Source organism: Narcine bancroftii, chromosome 10 (genome assembly GCF_036971445.1).
Source record: "Narcine bancroftii isolate sNarBan1 chromosome 10, sNarBan1.hap1, whole genome shotgun sequence".
In the NCBI taxonomy this organism is placed as follows: Eukaryota; Metazoa; Chordata; class Chondrichthyes; order Torpediniformes; family Narcinidae; genus Narcine; species Narcine bancroftii.
In genome coordinates, this window is record NC_091478.1 from 4,975,539 (window position 1) to 4,993,342 (window position 17,804).

General features: G+C 43.9%; 1 protein-coding gene across 2 annotated transcripts; it reads left to right on the plus strand.

Moving 5' to 3' along the window:
* The first annotated feature begins 1,796 nt into the window (after positions 1-1,796).
* On the plus strand, positions 1,797-17,129 carry LOC138744097 (uncharacterized). 2 transcript variants are annotated; one of them, XM_069899637.1, is made up of 4 exons: positions 1,797-2,065; positions 13,255-13,457; positions 15,797-15,847; positions 16,779-17,129. In XM_069899637.1, exons 1-4 carry the CDS (start codon positions 1,994-1,996, stop codon positions 16,798-16,800), a joined length of 348 nt encoding a protein of 115 aa, XP_069755738.1. In that variant the 5' UTR covers positions 1,797-1,993; the 3' UTR covers positions 16,801-17,129. The 2 variants fall into 2 exon arrangements, with proteins under 2 accessions (XP_069755738.1, XP_069755739.1); XM_069899638.1 differs by having other exon boundaries at positions 1,801-2,065; positions 13,255-13,416.
* The last annotated feature ends 675 nt before the right edge of the window (positions 17,130-17,804 follow it).

Here is a 17,804-nt window from a genome sequence, read left to right on the forward strand (position 1 = left end):
TTGGATCCAACCATAGTTCCTGGTTAGCCCTGGTTATGATGCACTTGCTAATGTAGCCAGTCACTGAACTTGTGTACTCGTTGACTTTTACGTTGCCATTATAGGTTGGCGCCCTTCTGAAACTGCTCCAATCCAAGTTCTCAAAGCAATCCTGGAACACTGCTGTGCCCTCCCCAAACCCAACACACCCTGCCCCACCTCAGTTGAGTTGTAGTATGGCAAACATCAGATGGACAAAGGAACTTTGAATTTACCATATTACTTAACCAAGGAATATCACAAATTACTTCACAGCAATTGAAACAATGTCCCACCATATTGATAATGTTCCTTGATACTGTGGACTCCTGATACTATTCAAAACATTTCATATTCTTGATGACCTTCTGTAGAACGTGTCCTTTTCTGTTTCAGCTGTGATCTGCTTGGATTTCATGTCAGATACGGGAAGTGATTCAGTAATCAGATTCACAAGGGGATTCACATCTGGCTCTGTGTCGTTGCCCTGGACAACACATCAGCTCACACTATAGGTTTCCCTAGTGTGTACACCCACTTGACTAGACTTAAGTTTTTATGTTTTGTCACCAACCTGTGATTTATGTCCATCTGGGACTACTGTGAACTGAAGTGGTGCTCTTTATCTTTAACTTTCACCTTGAGTTTACATGTACCTTTCGTGTCGATGCTCTGTACGCATTGTAGGCTTTCAGCTGTGCAGAATTTGCATGGATGTCTTTATCTTCATTGCCTGATGTTTACGCTCACAGATCAAATTGACCTTTGCCCGTGTCAAGATTGAAAGGAATATTTGCTCCATTTGTATGTAATGACACAGACCACTTGTCCCGCTTGATTCTGTTCACACTTGGCTTTTCAGTGTCTGTTGGTTTAGAATGTTTCTGCAATACCATGCCACAAAAAGGTGTCAATGAGAGTAGCTTCTTCTACAGTATGCACAGTTTGGACTTTTCACTTCTGTTTTGTTTCCCTTTGGGAAAAAAACATTACTTTGCACAGTGATTCTGCCCTTTGCACTTATTACAGCCTTTTCTCCAGGCTGGGCATTGTTTTGGTGCATGTTAAGTGCCAGATTGTTTACAATTGAAAGTCTTTCCCCCTTTTTGTTTATGTGTGTGGACACATAGTAAGGCTATGCCTTCGCTTTTAACACTTGCACCCACCTTTTTTTGCAGACCACAGAGCTAATTCACTGGCGTGGCACATCTTCACAGCTCCGTCCCTCGCAGCAACCCCTTACTCACGGATCAATGCATCATGCACTGACCCAAAATTGCATGCTCTTGCTTTTAATTTCAAGTCCATTAAAAAGAGTATTGAAGCTCTCTCCCTGCAATTGGACTGGACCAGGGTCCAAATCCCCCCCGGTGTCTGTGTTGGTTTCCCCCAGGGGCTCCGGTTTCCTCCCACCCTTCAAAACGTACTGGGGGGTGGAGGTGGCCAAGTTCAGGCCGATGATTGCTATACCTTATCCTCAGAACAACCTTGTCCTCCCCCTGCCCCGAGACACTGCCGAGGTCTGATCACTTTTCTCTGCGGCTTCAAGCGACCTTGCCTCTCCTTCCTCGATCTGATGAAGGCGCGTGACCCGAAATCCTCCCGCTTTTCGCCTGCAAGACACGACCCCCCATCTCCCTCTCCCGCCTCCGGGCCGCGCGCCCCACAGCACGCCTCAGCCTCACCGCCTATTAGCCATCTCATCCGCCGTAGGTTGCACCCTCTAGACTAGGGCAGACCAACCCATCCGCTGTATGCATCCAAGCTAGGCCGCTCCAGCGCGAAGGGGCGCGTGCCCGGCTGAGGCCGACGCGCGCCCCAGCAGCTCGCTCCGCCCGCTCCAGCGCGAAGGGGCGCGTGCCCGGATGAGGCCGACGCTGATTGGTTGGAGGACGAGCACGCGCGGCTGCCAACCTCCCCGCGGCCGCGGAGACGCTGGCGGGAGCAAGGCCGCCCTCTCTCTCTCGCTGTCTCGATGGAGTGCTTGGTCCGCCTCCAAAAGCGACGCCTGGACGAGCAGCCGGGCGACTGGGGCCCACCGGAGCAGGTGAGGGGAGGGGGGGTCCCGCGGGGGGCCTCGGGGAGGGGGGGTCCCGCGGGGGGCCTCGGGGAGGGGGGGGTCCCGCGGGGGGCCTCGGGGAGGGGGGGTCCCGCGGGGGGCCTCGGGGAGGGGGGGTCCCGCGGGGGGCCTCGGGGAGGGGGGGGTCCCTCGGGAGCCTCGGGGAGGGGGGGTCCCTCGGGGAGCCTCGGGGAGTCCCTCGGGGAGCCTCGGGGAGGGGGGGTCCCTCGGGGAGCCTCGGGAGGGGGGGGTCCCTCGGGGAGCCTCGGGGAGGGGGGGGTCCCTCGGGGAGTCCCTCGGGGAGCCTCGGGGAGCCTCGGGGAGGGGGGGGGGTCCCTCGGGGAGCCTCGGGGAGGGGGGGGTCCCTCGGGGAGCCTCGGGGAGGGGGGGGTCCCTCGGGGAGCCTCGGGGAGGGGGGGGTCCCTCGGGGAGCCTCGGGGAGTCCCTCGGGGAGCCTCGGGGAGGGGGGGGTCCCTCGGGGAGCCTCGGGGAGTCCCTCGGGGAGCCTCGGGGAGGGGGGGTCCCTCGGGGAGCCTCGGGGAGCCTCGGGGAGTCCCTCGGGGAGCCTCGGGGAGTCCCTCGGGGGAGCCTCGGGGAGTCCCTCGGGGAGCCTCGGGGAGTCCCTCGGGAGCCTCGGGGAGTCCCTCGGGGAGCCTCGGGGAGTCCCTCGGGGAGCCTCGGGGAGGGGGGGGGTCCCTCGGGGAGCCTCGGGGAGGGGGGGGTCCTCGGGGAGCCTCGGGGAGGGGGGGTCCCTCGGGGAGGGGGGTGCCCCTCGGGGAGGGGGGTGCCCCTCGGGGAGGGGGGGTCCCTCGGGGAGGGGGGTGCCCCTCGGGGAGGGGGGTGCCCCTCGGGGAGGGGGGTGCCCCTCGGGGAGGGGGGTGCCCCTCGGGGAGGGGGGTGCCCCTCGGGGAGGGGGGGGTCCCTCGGGGAGGGGGGGTGCCTCGGGGAGGGGGGGTCCCTCGGGGAGCCTCGGGGAGGGGGGGTCCCTCGGGGAGGGGGGGTCCCTCGGGGTGCCTCGGGGAGGGGGGGTCCCTCGGGGGAGGGGGGGGTCCCTCGGGGAGGGGGGGGGTCCCTCGGGGAGGGGGGGGTCCCTCGGGGAGGGGGGTGTCCCTCGGGGAGGGGGGTTCCCTCGGGGAGGGGGGGTCCCTCGGGGAGCCTCGGGGAGGGGGGGGTCCCTCGGGGAGCCTCGGGGAGGGGGGGTCCCTCGGGGAGCCTCGGGGAGGGGGGGGTCCCTCGGGGAGCCTCGGGGAGGGGGGGTCCCTCGGGGAGCCTCGGGGAGGGGGGGGGTCCCTCGGGGAGCCTCGGGGAGGGGGGGTCCCTCGGGGTGCCTCGGGAGGGGGGGGTCCCTCGGGGAGCCTCGGGGAGGGGGGGGGAGCCTCGGGGAGGGGGGGGAGCCTCGGGGAGGGGGGGTCCCTCGGGGGGGAGGGGGGGTCCCCTCGGGGAGCCTCGGGGAGGGGGAGGTCCCTCGGGGAGGGGGGTCCCTCGGGGAGCCTCGGGGAGGGGGGTCCCTCGGGGAGCCTTGCTCCTGTCCTGGACAGTTCGAGGAAATGAAGCCTATTGTAGAAGGGGGAATTCGATTTAGTGTTTAGGCTTTTTTGTTTGTTTTTCTATAACTTTTAAAATTTGGTTTAACTTGGTAAGTTCTGGGTTTCAATTGTTTCTTATGTGATTCGTGGAACTGTTGCTGTATCAATTTTATAAAATCTATCAGTTTTTTTGGGTACTTACATGTACGTGAGATGCTTTCTGTAATTTTGTTTGTTAAATCAATAAAACATGAATTTTTTTTCTTGGAAGGCTGCGTTGCCTTAAGTGGTATTTATAATCAAGTAATGGGGGAACTTATTGCAGCAGATGGAAATCTTATTGAGGAATGTACTGAACTTTATACCTACCTCACAGTACAGCTGATGTGACTGAAATAGGTCTTTTCATTCCTTGGACACTGGAGAAATGGAATGATCTTACACGTGACTGTAGAGGAAACTGTGACCTTGTAAGATTCGGGGAAAGGGTGGGGGAGAGACCAAGTGGTGAGAAAGAAATTCAATTGGTTTGTGTGAAAGGAATCTGCATGAGAGTATATGAAGGGTATGTGTATGGATCCAAATAAAAACTTTACAAAAGTGTAGAATTTTTTAAAAGTTGAAATGAAGTTTCTTTTGGTGTGGAAGAAGTCTGCAGATGCTGCAATCCAGTGCAGTGTACAAAAGTGTTGGAGAAACTCAGTAGTTCATGGAACGGAATTTGCAGTGTAAGTTTCAGGCTTACATATGAAATGAATCAGCTTCCAGAGTAGAGTTAATTTTGAGATGGGGTGGAATTCAGAACTTTGAGTCCTCTCTTGCTCTTTGTCTCTTAGGCACCCCTTTCTTGCCATATTTTAAACTAGTGACATTTTGAATTGCCTCTGTTGTGGGGGGGGGGGGGGGGGGGGGTTTAAAAAACTAATTAGTATTTCAGATGTTATCTAACTTGTACACTTAGAGAAGTAGACAGTACAGCACAGATCGGACCCTTTGGCCCATGATGTTGTGCTGACCATGTAAACTTTTTCCCATCCTCACAGCCCATAACCCTGTATTTTTATAGCATCCATGATGTGCCTATTAAACGTCTCTCTTGTACTGGCCTCAACCATCACCATAGGCAAGGAATTTGAGGCACTCACTGATGTCTCCTTAAACTTTCCTCCACTTGCCTTAAATAGATGTCCTCTGGTATTGGCAATTGTTGCTCTGTGGAAAAAGGGTTTGACTGCCCACCCAATCTACACCTTTCATAATCCTGTACATTAAAAGTCGACTGCTAGGGGATTGGGTCGGTCTGGATTTACCAGGTTCTCGTGGAGTACTTTCAAAATTCAAATTTAAGGAGGAATAAAGAAGAGATAAACAAGTAAATTCTGATAGCAATACAGCATGCTTCATTTGTCAAAATGAGCAGTTTTAAATAATAAGTCAACAATTGACAAAAATGTAAACAAAATGTTTTCCCAATGTAAAAAAGCATATAGTATTTGAAATAGTAAAATATAAAAAAATACAGTAAACAAATGAATTTCTTTGTGATAAGCATGGTCGCTTGTTGCCGCTGTGTGTCTGTGATGCTTGCAGAAGCCTGCTAAATTTTAAAAGTTTGGATTCTCGGGTTTGGATTTCTGCATCAGGATTTTTGGACTTCTGTTGTACTTGTCTATTAAGTTGCCTGATAGCTTGTGCTGCTGGTAGATTCTTCCACTTGAGGAATGGCACAAACAATCCAAGCTGATTTTGTGCTCTCCTGCTTTTCCACAAAGCAGTACATGGGCCTTGGCCAGCACCTGTGCAACCACCAGTCTGCAAAAGTTACCACAGGGTTAGTGGGAACACTAGAATATCATTAGGGGCTTCAGATGCCATGTGTTCTTGCATCCTCCTTCGGTATATTACCTTGTCAATGTTTCCTCTTAATGGTTGCAGATAGGTTTTTCCATCTCTTCAAGCTTATTCATATTTGTTGTTTTGGTCCCAGCAAAGGACAGTCTCGAGATTTTCAGCCCTTTTGCTCTCCACTGAAAGGTGTGAAGGAATATAGATGTGGCGTATGTGCTTTAAAAGCTAATTACAGAACACCATTGAGTGTATGCAAGCTCCCACCCTTTCTTGATAGCATTGTCATTGGGAGTTTTGGATGAAGTCTTGGAACTCATCATTGACTTTGCTTAATCTGTTGCAATGCTGGATCAATTTGAAATTGAGATGTGGTGCTTAAACTTGTGATTTATACTTTCAGCTGCCATAACTTCCTAATGTTAGTATTTTGGTTCTTGACCAAGGTTTGTAAACTTTCCCCATTCATGTCATTAGTATTAGTTCAAATTTCAATTTCAAGAATTAGTGATTCCCTTGTGTACAGCTGCAGGGCTCGGGTTAGCTTTGTAGCATTGCAATTTGCTGTACAAAATCGGTTTAAATCATTGATGTACTTTATGGTGCACCTGCCACAACCTGTTAAATTACTTCTTTAATGAACATTCATTGAATTCAAGTTACATTTTCAAAAATGTTTCACCAATCAAATTTTAAACATTGCTTTGTGTTCTGCATTATTTATACAAGTGTATATGGATAAGTAACCTGTTAAGTAGCAATATAACTGGAACTAAATAATTTATCAAACGAATTTTGTGAATGCAAAGTATTCTTTAAAGCATTTTGATTTTTAAAGGATTAATGTCACTTTAATGTTACTTTCTCCCTCTTTTTACACCTTTATGATGTGCTCATTAACCACTTTAGCCCAGAGAACTTTAATTTTATTATTCTGCTATGTATTTCTCTCTCATCGTGGTCCACGATCTGACCATTGCAAGGATGTTTCCTCCTTTTGATGTGTATCTCCGAGCAGAAGCTCGTATGTGCAAGGTGGATTGGATTGAATGACAAATAATGCTTCATGATGGAGGCGGTGTATTAGATTGGAAAATAAAAGAAAAATCTACTGTAGAGGATTTTTAAAGCTTGCGTTCTAGAAATTTGATTAAGTTTTCAAAATTTTGTTTAGAAAGCAAAAATATTAGTCAATATTTGGAGATGGAGCATTAGTCTGAAGTGAAAGACTGGGACTATCTTTTTTTTTCATGCTGTTGAAATGGGTGTGAAGGTGACCTGTTAAGTTAATAGATAGATGTACTGATTCTGGTCAAGGAGCTAGTAAATGGATTTTCTCTGAAATATTTTGTATTTTAAAAACCTGCACTGTTGCCGATAACTAGGTCATTTTGCAGTCAAGGCATGAAAAGACCAATAGTCCTTGGATAAATATATCGCATTGGACCTTTAAATTTCTTTCCCCTAACTGCAAATGGATATCTAAACTGGAATCTGTTACTTGACTGTACAGGAATTATGAAATCATAGACGTAACGGCATTGAAGGAGGCCATCTGGCCTGCCAATCCATACCAGTACTATGAAAGAGAAATTCAATGAATCGTATTCCTTACCTTCTCCCCAAAATCTGAACATTCTTTCTGGGTTATGTTTGATTGGGACATTTGAATCTGCCTCCTGATCCTAACTCTTTTTGTATATGATCTTGATTCTTGGTGATTTTTTTTTTCCCCTATTGTCTATATCCTTAATGATTTTAGTCCTTGTAATTTTTTCAATGTAAATAGTCCCCACTTTTCAAGTCTGTTTACATAATTAAAGCATCTCATTGGTATACATCTTTCCTACCATGTTACATTCAGAACCAGACACCAGTGTTTTGAAAATATCTTGTCTTCCTTGCATGTGGATTCTTTTCAAAGTTCAAGATCTCATATGCCTTTTTACCATACTACCCCCCCCCCCCCACCCAACCAACCCCATATTCTGCTTGTGCTACCAATAAGCTCTGCAGGTCTGAGTTTCCTCCAGTTTGCATTGCTTGTTACTCTTTCTATCAGATATAATATTAGACTGTTCGCATCCTCCAAGTCTGAAAAGTAATTTTTTGACAGGGAATGAGCTTTATCCCTCTTCCACAAGTTCCTTCGTCTTGCTGAGGTAAGGTTATCCTGGCACAACGTTGTTTGTGATTTGGCATCTGTGGATTTAGAGGTGGAGGTGTTTTGGACCATGTTTGCTCATACAGTCATGGTGTACAAAGGGTATATTTGGGGGCTGAGTACTGAAGGTTATTGTGGAAGAGGAGCTGTCATCATTCCTCTGCTTTCAATCTGAAGGACTGGAAGTGCTGGATCAAATTGCAGAGGGAGGTGCTGAGGCAAAGTTCTCAGGAGTTTGAGATATTTATTTGGCACATTGGTGTTGAAGGTTGAGCAGTTGGCAAAGAATGATAGTCTAACAACTTTGTCTAGTAGTAATGTAGCTTGTCAAATGCCTTAATTTTTTTTTGCTCAATTTTGCTGTGTCTTTGAAATTTTGGCTTTAATTTCCATAGCCTTTTCCCTTGGGAACATGCTGAGATTTGTTAAAATATATCCATTCTAATGGCTTCAAATTTAAAATTACAGTTTTTCCTGCCATACTTTGATTCCAGCTTATGGGATCAGATTTGTATTCATCCATTTGAAAGTGCCTTCTCCAATTTACCTTGGCATGGCCTAATCCTTTCTGCAGATCCTTCAAATCTTAACTTGAAATGATTGTTTCCTATAAATTCTTCCATTAGTGAACCTTCCCTTAAGCACACCAGACTGAGCTTTGTTGTATAGTATTGCAATCCGTCTGGCATATTCGAGTTGCAGTGGTCCAGGAATCTAAAGTCCTCTATCCTGCAGTGGTTTTTTAAGACACACACCCCCTTATTAGCATGATGCAAACTGAGCAACCTGGCAATTACCTTTTGAGGTCCTGTTTTAATTTTTTCTCATGCAGGAATTCATTGTATCAGTTTTTTCTACCCATATTATTAGTACCAATATAGATCACAATTGTCTGTTTACCCTCAAATCTTCTGCAGCTGTTTACTGGTACCAAGGAGACAAAGCATTCTGGAGTCATGTCTGAAATTGCAGAAGCATTAGTCTTCTAATATTCATCTCCTAACTGATTTTCTTAATCTTTCCCTGTGGCTAAAATTCGTGTGGAACCTTCTTTCCACATGATTAATAGAACAGAATACTGGTTAGAGAGTAACCAGTATTCTGGTGGGGAGAGAGCATTTTGTCACCTACTTGATTTTGGTCATCAATCTGACATTTATCATTTCTTTCTCTGATTGGATCCTCCTGAGCTGTAGGGTGACCTCACCCAGAAACACTAAATCTAACAGGTGCCCACATTTACTGTTCGAGCTCCTCTCTCTGATTAAAGCATTCTGGAGTTCCCACATGGCACAGGATCTGAACTGTCCTACCATACATCTGTTTGCTAGATTAACTAATTTAGTATGCTATGTTTAAAGAATATTTACAGCAAATTATAAATCATTTATTTTTAAAATAACGTTCACTGAAACAAAATTGTTGCAGGTTATATATACTAGTTAACAATCCAGCTGGGAATATTGAAGTTCTTAAAATTAATTTTTTTTTCTGTTTGTGCTAAGTTCTGTTTGATATTGTAGTGTAGTGGGTAGTGCGCTGCTGCTACAGTGCCAGCAATCTGGGTTTGAATCTGGCACTTGTCCATAAGGACTGTGTATGTTCTCTCTGTTGACCTACATGGGTTTTCTCTGGGTTTCCCCACTTGTATGGCATTGAGAGGTTAACTGGATTTAATTGAGCAGCACAGGCTGGAAGAGCCTTCTCACATACTGAATCATTAAAATTGGAAAAAAAACCACATTTTGTAAAGCTGCAGCTATGATGCTGTGAGACCCACCGAGTTCTGGTTAGAATTCACTGAAAAATAACATAAAATAATAATTTAAATGTCTTAAAGATAAAGAGATAATACACAATATTTTATATATATATATATACACACACACATATATATACATATATACACACACACACACACATATAATATATATATAAAACATGTTATAATACAGTCAATCAATTTTGAAAGTATTTTTATACACGATCAATTTTAACATCTTGACAAAACATTTCTCGGACTAGTTGACCCTGTATTGAATGTGCCCAGAAGTATTGAACTGCACGTTTCACAAACATTTCTACGACTGATTCCACCTGCATTGAATTCGCCCATCATTATTGAATGAAGATCTACCAGGACCAATGCCTGAAGAGGGCGCACAAAATCAGTGAACCGGTGCGGACTCGAAAGGCCAACATGGCCTGTTTCCGCTCCGTAAATGGTTATATGGTTATGGTGAAAAGTTCCAACTTGAATATGACACCATTGGATTAAGTGCCCTCTTGTGGTAGCTTGTGGACATTATTCCCTCTTAAACCAATTATTGCCAGCTATGCTGAGTATAATGTTCGACCAATACCTTTTGCTTCAAAGTACAGGAGGCAAACTTGTCCCATTTTACAACATTTTTTAACCATTATAAATCTTAAGTTTGGGCCCCAATGTTTTTGCTTTGTACAGAAACTGTCAAATGACTTGAGAAAGAAACCTTGCAAACTAGCTATTGTACATTTTCACAGCATGTTAATGAAATGAAATGATGGGCCTCGATCAGTATTGCTCAAGATTTAAACTACAGCATTTGAAAACTAGGCTTCACGAGATTACGTGTGGAATACTGTGCAAATTATTGATTTTTTTTAAGTCACATTAAAGCATTGGAAGCAGGTTGTCAAAGTTTACTGGAGCAGCACCTGGAATGACTGGTGGTCTTGTGGAAAGTTAGGACAATCCTGGCTTTCATCTATTGAATTTAATTGAGTGAGAGGGGACGATTGACATTACACATCCTGAAAGATCTAGACAGGGTGGATTTGGAGTGGATGTTTCCTCTTGGAGGAAAATCTAGAGTTGGGAAGTTAATGAACGGTTGTCCATTCAAATCAGATAAGCCAAGGTCTTTTTCTTCCTTGGTCATGAGTTTTTATAACCCTCTTCCTTGAAGCTGGGAGAAGTAGGGGCTTTGTATATGTTTTAATTTTGCCTTGATAAGGAGGGTGAAAATTGACTGCATACATAATCAAAGTTAAAATGAGTTCCAATAATCCCTTATCTTGCCATTTGGAAATTCTGATGGTTTGGCATCTGACTGACCAGGTAATGGTTGGAATTTCCACACTGGAGAGCTAATTTTTTGACCTTCAGCTTGCCAAGTTTACTGAAATGGTACTGTACAATTTAATTTAAAATGTGTGTGTGAAAATAACATCTGCAAGTCTGGCATGAGCAAAATCCTGGGAATGGCAAGGACTGATTAATGACGGGTAGCAATTGTCCCTCAAATATAATCTATTATCATTTTGAAAACTTGACATGACGATTGATGGGGGCATGGTGCTGAACATTGTCCAAATGGATTAAAAAGATACCAAGATGCTAGAGGAACTTGGCCAGTCTTCTCAGCATCCACAAAAAGAACATTTTGAGCCTGAGCCTTTCTTCAAGGAATAAGCAAAATGAGCCACAAGCAGAAGATCTCAGAATTCTGACAATGTCAGGCTGGGGGAGGACTAGCATCAGACACCAGGGCCGGTCCGGCTGGGGAAGGACTCGAGACCGACACCAGATCTTAATTGGATATGATAAGGGGAGAGGTGAGAATTGGTCATCTCTCTGTTGAAAGGAGACAGAGACAGGGCTGAGGGAAGATGTTGGGATGGGGATGGGGGTGGTTAACAAAAGCCAGAGGTTGATATTAATACCATCTGGTTGGAGGGTGCCCAGTTGGAAGATGAGGTGTTCCTCCAATTTGCGGGTGGTCTCAGTCTGAAAGTGCATGAGACCATGGACAGACATGTCAGCAAGGGAATGGAATGGGATGGAAAATTGAAATGGGTAGCCACTAGGATGTCCATGGTATTACAGCGGACAGCAGATGTGCTCAACAAAGCGATTTCCTATCTGCATCCAAACTCTCTGATGTAGAAGAGACCACAACTGGAACACTGGATGTAGTAGGTGACCCCTGCAGATTCACAATTGAAATGTTGCTTCACTTGGAAAGACTGTTTGGGGTCCTGAATGGTGGTGTGGGAGGTGTGAGAGGAGCACCTCCTGTGGTCACAGGGGTAGGTACCAAGGGGGCAGTTGGTGGGGAGAGAAGTTGTCAGGGGGAATCATGGAGGGAGTGAACCCTGCAGAAGGTGAAGAGGGGAGGAGAAGGGAATATATCTTGTGGTGGATCACGTAGTAGGTGGCGGAAATGGTAGAGGTGGATGTGTTGGATACTGGTGTGGTGGTAGGTGAGGACAAGAGGAATCCTGTCCTTGTGTGTGGGGGTGTAGGGGGACAGGGCAGATATGCGGGTAATGGGGGATGTGGAGGTGAGCACAGAGTTGATAGTGGTAGAGGGAAAACTATGTTGTTTGAAGGAGGACATTTTTGATCTGGCATGGAAGTTCTTGGGACAGGTTGGGAAGAGGTGTAGCCGTGGAAGTAGGTAGCTTTGTAGATGTTTGAGAGTTTGTCCCCTGAGATGGAGACCGAGAGAGTGTTGCTATTGATGGACCAAGTGAATTTAAGGTCTGGGTGGAAGTTGGCAGCAAAGTGGATGGAGTCAACAGGCTCCTCATGGGTGCATGAGGCAGCACCAAAGTAGTCATCAATGTAGTGGAGGAAGAGTTGAGGGTCCTTGTCACTGTAGGCTTGTAGCTCTATGGTTGCATATCTAATTGGGAGCATGTGACCAATGGTGTGCTACAGGGATCAGTGCTGGGTCCATTGTTATTTATCATCTACATTAATGATTTGAATGACGATGTAGTTAATATGGTTAGAAAATTGGTGGGATAAATGATATTGAGAAAAATATCTAAATTTCAAACAATAACCAGATAATTTGTAAAGATGGGCCAGGGAATGGCAAATGAAATGCCTCTCTGACAAGTGCGAAGTGTTGCAATTTGGTGCTGTAAGTAAACCTGGGCAGGACTTGCACGGACCTGAATGCAGTGAATCAGGTGGACAGGTTGTCAAGAAGATTGTTGGCATGATGCCTTCATTGGGTTGGGCATTGAGTACAAAAGTTGGGACATAATTTACAGCTGCATAAGTTATTGCTGAGACTACACGGAGTATTTTGTATAGTTTTGGTCACCCAGCTATAGTATCGATGAGCTAAATTGAAAAGTGTGCGAAAGAGATTCTCTTGGCTGTCTCAACCTGAAACATCAACTTGCACCAATAGCTTCTGTTACTGGTTGACCTGCTGAGTTCTTCCAGCATCTGTTTTCTGTAACTATTGAACATCCTGGGATTTTTTATTGTAGAACCTGAAATTGAGCTGTAAGGTGCTGATTTATCTCTTCTGTTCCTCTGCAACCCTTTGAAACAAATGTGTTGTGTTTAGTGGCACAAATTCCACAAGATTTTCAAGAAGTATTTACAAATTATCAAAGCATTTGGGTTTTGTGATGATGCTTCCAGTGCGGAGTACAATATCGGGTAGAATTGGAATACAGAAGATTGCACCCTCTCATTTATGCTGTCTTTCTGGATAACTCCAGGCTGAAATTGTTGTATTTCATTTCATTTTAAGCTTGTGATTTCTATTGGCCTCTTCATGTATTTATCAAACACTGGTTCTGGAAAGTATCGCTTTTTTTTATTCCTTGCGTAACTATGTAATTTTTTTTTCCAGAAGCGATCTTGCCAAGGATTGGATGGTGATTTCCAGACTGAGCATAATATACCCTGTACCCAACTAAGCTGGAGCTCCATAGATCATCAAAAGCCAGTTCAATCTGCGAGAACAATATCTAGCATTATTGGTTTGCCAAGCATACCCAAGTTAACTTTTTTGGTACTGCACAGCTTCACGCACCCCCACACCCCACAGTTAATGTTTGTATAGGATTTGCTGTTTTAAGAAATTATTTTTAAATTATGCATTGAATTGACCTTTATGTAATTACATTGTCTAGAAATTTGATGTTAATTTTTGATTTCTTGAATAGCACCATGGATAATTTCTGACTAGTTAAGAATAAACAAATGATTAGATCATTTTAGGAATAATACATTCAAGGGAACATGCATAATTTGTGAATTCAAGAGTTGCCAGACAGATTGGAAATAAGAAGAAGTTATACCATATAACTCTGTGTAACAGTTGAATTTTTTTAGGGTAAAATTTAGGGGGTTGACTATAACACGCATATTAATTTTGACCGCAGTAAGTAACTGCATTGTTCAGGGTGTCAGAAGCTCAGATGTGTGGGCTGCCGGACCTTGGATGGATGGGTGATGTGGGCCGAGGCGAGTCTACGGTCAGGCCATTGAGAGCTCAGATGGGAGGGTGGCAGGACCATTAGGAGCATGGATGGGTGGGAGTCCGGGGCCTAGGTGAGAGTTTGCAGCTGGGGTAGGTGGCAGGGCCAAAAATAGGGGGTCAACTTTTTCACGGTATTGACTATTACACACTTGTGTATGCTATCTTAGTTTTCCCAAATGAGCTTGGACCAGAAGAATGTTTGGAATTTGTGCATAGGTTTTAGTTCCTTTCATTAGTAATGAAAGTAAATTAAGATGATTTAATAAAAAGGCTGTTGTACAATGTTATTTTTGTTGCAGACCTGAATGCCGACATTATCTTTTAACCACCCTTGCTTTATTTTAGAAAATCTAGAATAGATTATATTCCCTGTTTCAAACCTCCAATTTGAGCTCTGCTCCTTTTATAAAAATGTGAAATCTTGGAAATGCTTAAAATATCTTTAACTGGTCTTGAAGTGCTTGTAATAATTGGTGTGCTCTTTGGGGTACAATATTTCAGTCTAAAATAAATTCCAGAGGATTCTACTAGTTTAAATGTATTTGGTCAGTAATGGAAAAATAATACATGGAATGAAATGATATTTTGGGCATTCTGTACTTCTCGCTTTTCATTTGGTACATCTGAATATTAGCCATTTTATTTGTTATCAGTTTGGATAAGTTCAGATACCAGGAAAGTTGGGCCTTTCAGTTCATTTAGGGCCAATCTGTACTAGAATCTTGTTTGGCCTATAGACTTTCATACCATGTATGGCCTGATAAAATTTTGTAGGAGTACCTTTTTGTATCACTTGAAGGATATTATTCTGAAATAAAAAGATTCTCCTTCTATATTTTAAAGGATTGTGATTATTTTTATCTTATTGAATAACAAGAGTAGATTGCCCACTTATTAGATTCTGGTTAATTGAAGGTTTAAAAAATATCACCTACTTTGTTATCAAGCCATATCAGTAGGAGAAAACAAATGTGGACATTTCAAGCTGAAACTCTTTGGTCTCTAAAGGGTTTCAGCTTGAAATGTCGACCATTCTTTTTCACCCACTGTTGCTGCTTGACCCGGTGAGTTCCTCCAGATTGTGTTTGGCTTCAGATCCCAGCATCTGCAGATTCCTGTGTGACTCCACATTGTAGTCGAATTTGCTTCCCTATTTCTCAGCCAAGAAATTCAGTTTCATTATTTTTTTTTCCCCCCAAAGTGAAATTGATAATTATTGAGGCATTCTGCATTATTCTGGCAGAATAACTAGGTGGGATCTTGCACTGTTGTACCTTCACTCGATTTACAATGTTGATTGTGCACTGAATAATCTCGATCTGTGCAATATGCATTTTTTTGGAGCATTGTATGAATACAGAGCCTTCTTTGTTTCAGAGGTATAAATGATTGGTCATTCCCAGGACAATGTTCTTCTAGCACAGTGCTGGGTCAGAATATCTGCAAGGCATTTTCCTTATCTTCCTTCCTTTGGGCTCTGCCACCTCAACCCATTGATCTCTCTCCAACCTCACTACTCTTGAACCCGTCTCCACATCTCAAATCTTCGCTGGAAACCCAGGTCTGTATGGTACCAGTTTCCCTGCCACCTCTCCCAAACATGATCCTGAAAATGTCAGGCACAACTGAAATTTCCAGTGAGTTTATTTTCTAAAATTCCAATATTTTCTATCCTTTCCACATAAAAATTTTCCAGAAGGAAAAGCACACTGTTGAGGGAAATCGCAATGCTAGAATGTGGCTGTGTTGTGTATATTCACCGTGATGCAATGTCTTGAAATATCGATGTAAGAAAATCCTAAAAACAGTCATTAAAATATGCATGTCCAAATTCATTCTTCTACTCAATATCCTTAAGAAATTCTCCGAGTCTCATATTTTAATTATTAAATGAACATTTTATTTCCAGATACAACCAGGGATCTCAAAGCCTTGTCCTCGATGTTTGGCAGGTGAATCTGTAAGTAATTTCATATGGAATTAACGGAAGCCCTTACTTTTAAGGATTAAGTAAACTTTTGGGGATGTTTGGTCCAGATTAGCCCACAGTGCTGCAAAGTAATCATGTGATGTATGTCAATAATTTTAAATAATTTACAGGGTTTTTAGCAGAAGTTTAGTCCTGTAGTGGCAGCTAACCTTGGATCTTGAATTTAAAGGATTGTTCGCAAATTGGGCTGTATATTCAGCTTTTCTGCAGCTTCGAAATGATGTAAAACAATTATTTTTGACCATTTTCTGGGGTAAAGAAAGGCAGTAGAAAAAGACCTATGAAATAATCTAAATGCATGCATGTACACATTTATTCCGTATTGCATAAAGTGGGTATGAATAGAACTATTTTTCTGGAGATGAACCAAGTGCTAGAAAAGTGTTGTTCCTTTTCTGTTGGACTAAAAACATTACTGAGTTCTCAGAAGAAAAGACAGGAAAAGATTCAAGGATGTCTCAAAGCAGCCTGGGGGTAGTGGGGGAGGGGAGTGGTGGTGGTGGGGTGGGGGGGGAGAAACACTCCTTGGAGGTTCCTAGTGCAAATTGAACTTTAGTGGTGGCATGGGAGAAGTTTGCACATTAGTTTGAAAAGGCTGCTGATGTTTCTTAACTGTAATGAATAATTCTCATTGAGAAGAGGGAAAATGGGTGGAGGCAGCAAAATTAGTAGTTCAAATAAGGTTTTTTTTAAAAAAAAGTTGAAGGATTCAGGAGTTAAAAGATGATTGGTCAGGCAACAGTTGTTACTAGTCTTAAATATTTTCATTACCTGATGACGGACACTTCTGAAATTCAGAAGAAACTGCCTCCAGATTTTCTTTCCAACATTGTATGTGATTACAGATTTATGGTAATAATATCACAAAAAGTTGTAAAATAAATTATAATGTTTTTTTCAGGGTCACATTAATCATATTCTAACTGGCTCAGATTGAAATTGGGGGTTTCCTGCCAGGTTATTGAGTCAAGCAGAAGGTCATCCACTTTGAAATTTTACTGCGATTAGGAAGATCCCGCAAGACATGACCAAGTTCATCGATATCGCAAGTTATTCATTTCGAGCCTGATCAAGATTTATTCAGAAGAAAATAGTTTATTATTTTTCAAGTTAAAGTTTATTATCATCTGATTTAAGTTTACAACCTGACGAAACAGCCTCTCTCCAGACCTTGTTGTACATACAAAAACACAATGCAGAATACACAATGACCACAAATTAATCAAAATAAACATATCAAGATTTGCGTGGTTACAGGATGCTGTTTATTGATTTCACAGCCTGCGGAAAGAAGCTATTCCCCAGTCTGGCAATCCTGATTTTGATGCTCTTCTGCTGTCTTCTTGATGGTAGTGAATTTAAGTTACTGTGAGCTGGATGGAAAAAGTTGTCTAGAATTTCTTGATCCCTATTTCGACAGCTCTCCCAGTAAATGCAATCAATAGAGCAGAGGGAGATCCCAATGATCCTCTTGACTTCTTCCGGTCTGATGCTTTGCAGCTACCATACCACACAGGAACCTCTCAATTGTGCTCCTGTGAAAGGTTGTCAAAGTGGGGCCCAATAGCCTCGTCCTCTGCGTCCTGGTGAAGTTTGTGCTGCTGCACCTTCCGAACTAATGAGGAGGTGTTGCGAGTTGAGGGTTGGTCTTCCTTTGTATGCATGCCAAGGAACTTTGTGCTCTCAATGATGTGCAGCGGAGAATGGTTGACCTTTGCCCTCCACAATCGTCACCTTTATCTTGTCCACGTTTTTACTCGGGTTGTTGTTCTTGCACCCGTTTATAAGCTTGAAAGTTTAATATTATACTGTTATGAGCATGAACATGGAGAATCTAGTAGCTGCTTCTGTGCTATGGATTTTTAGATTTCATGAACATGGAAGCAAATCACAAAATTCTGTAGATACCAGTCTACAGGCCAGTTGA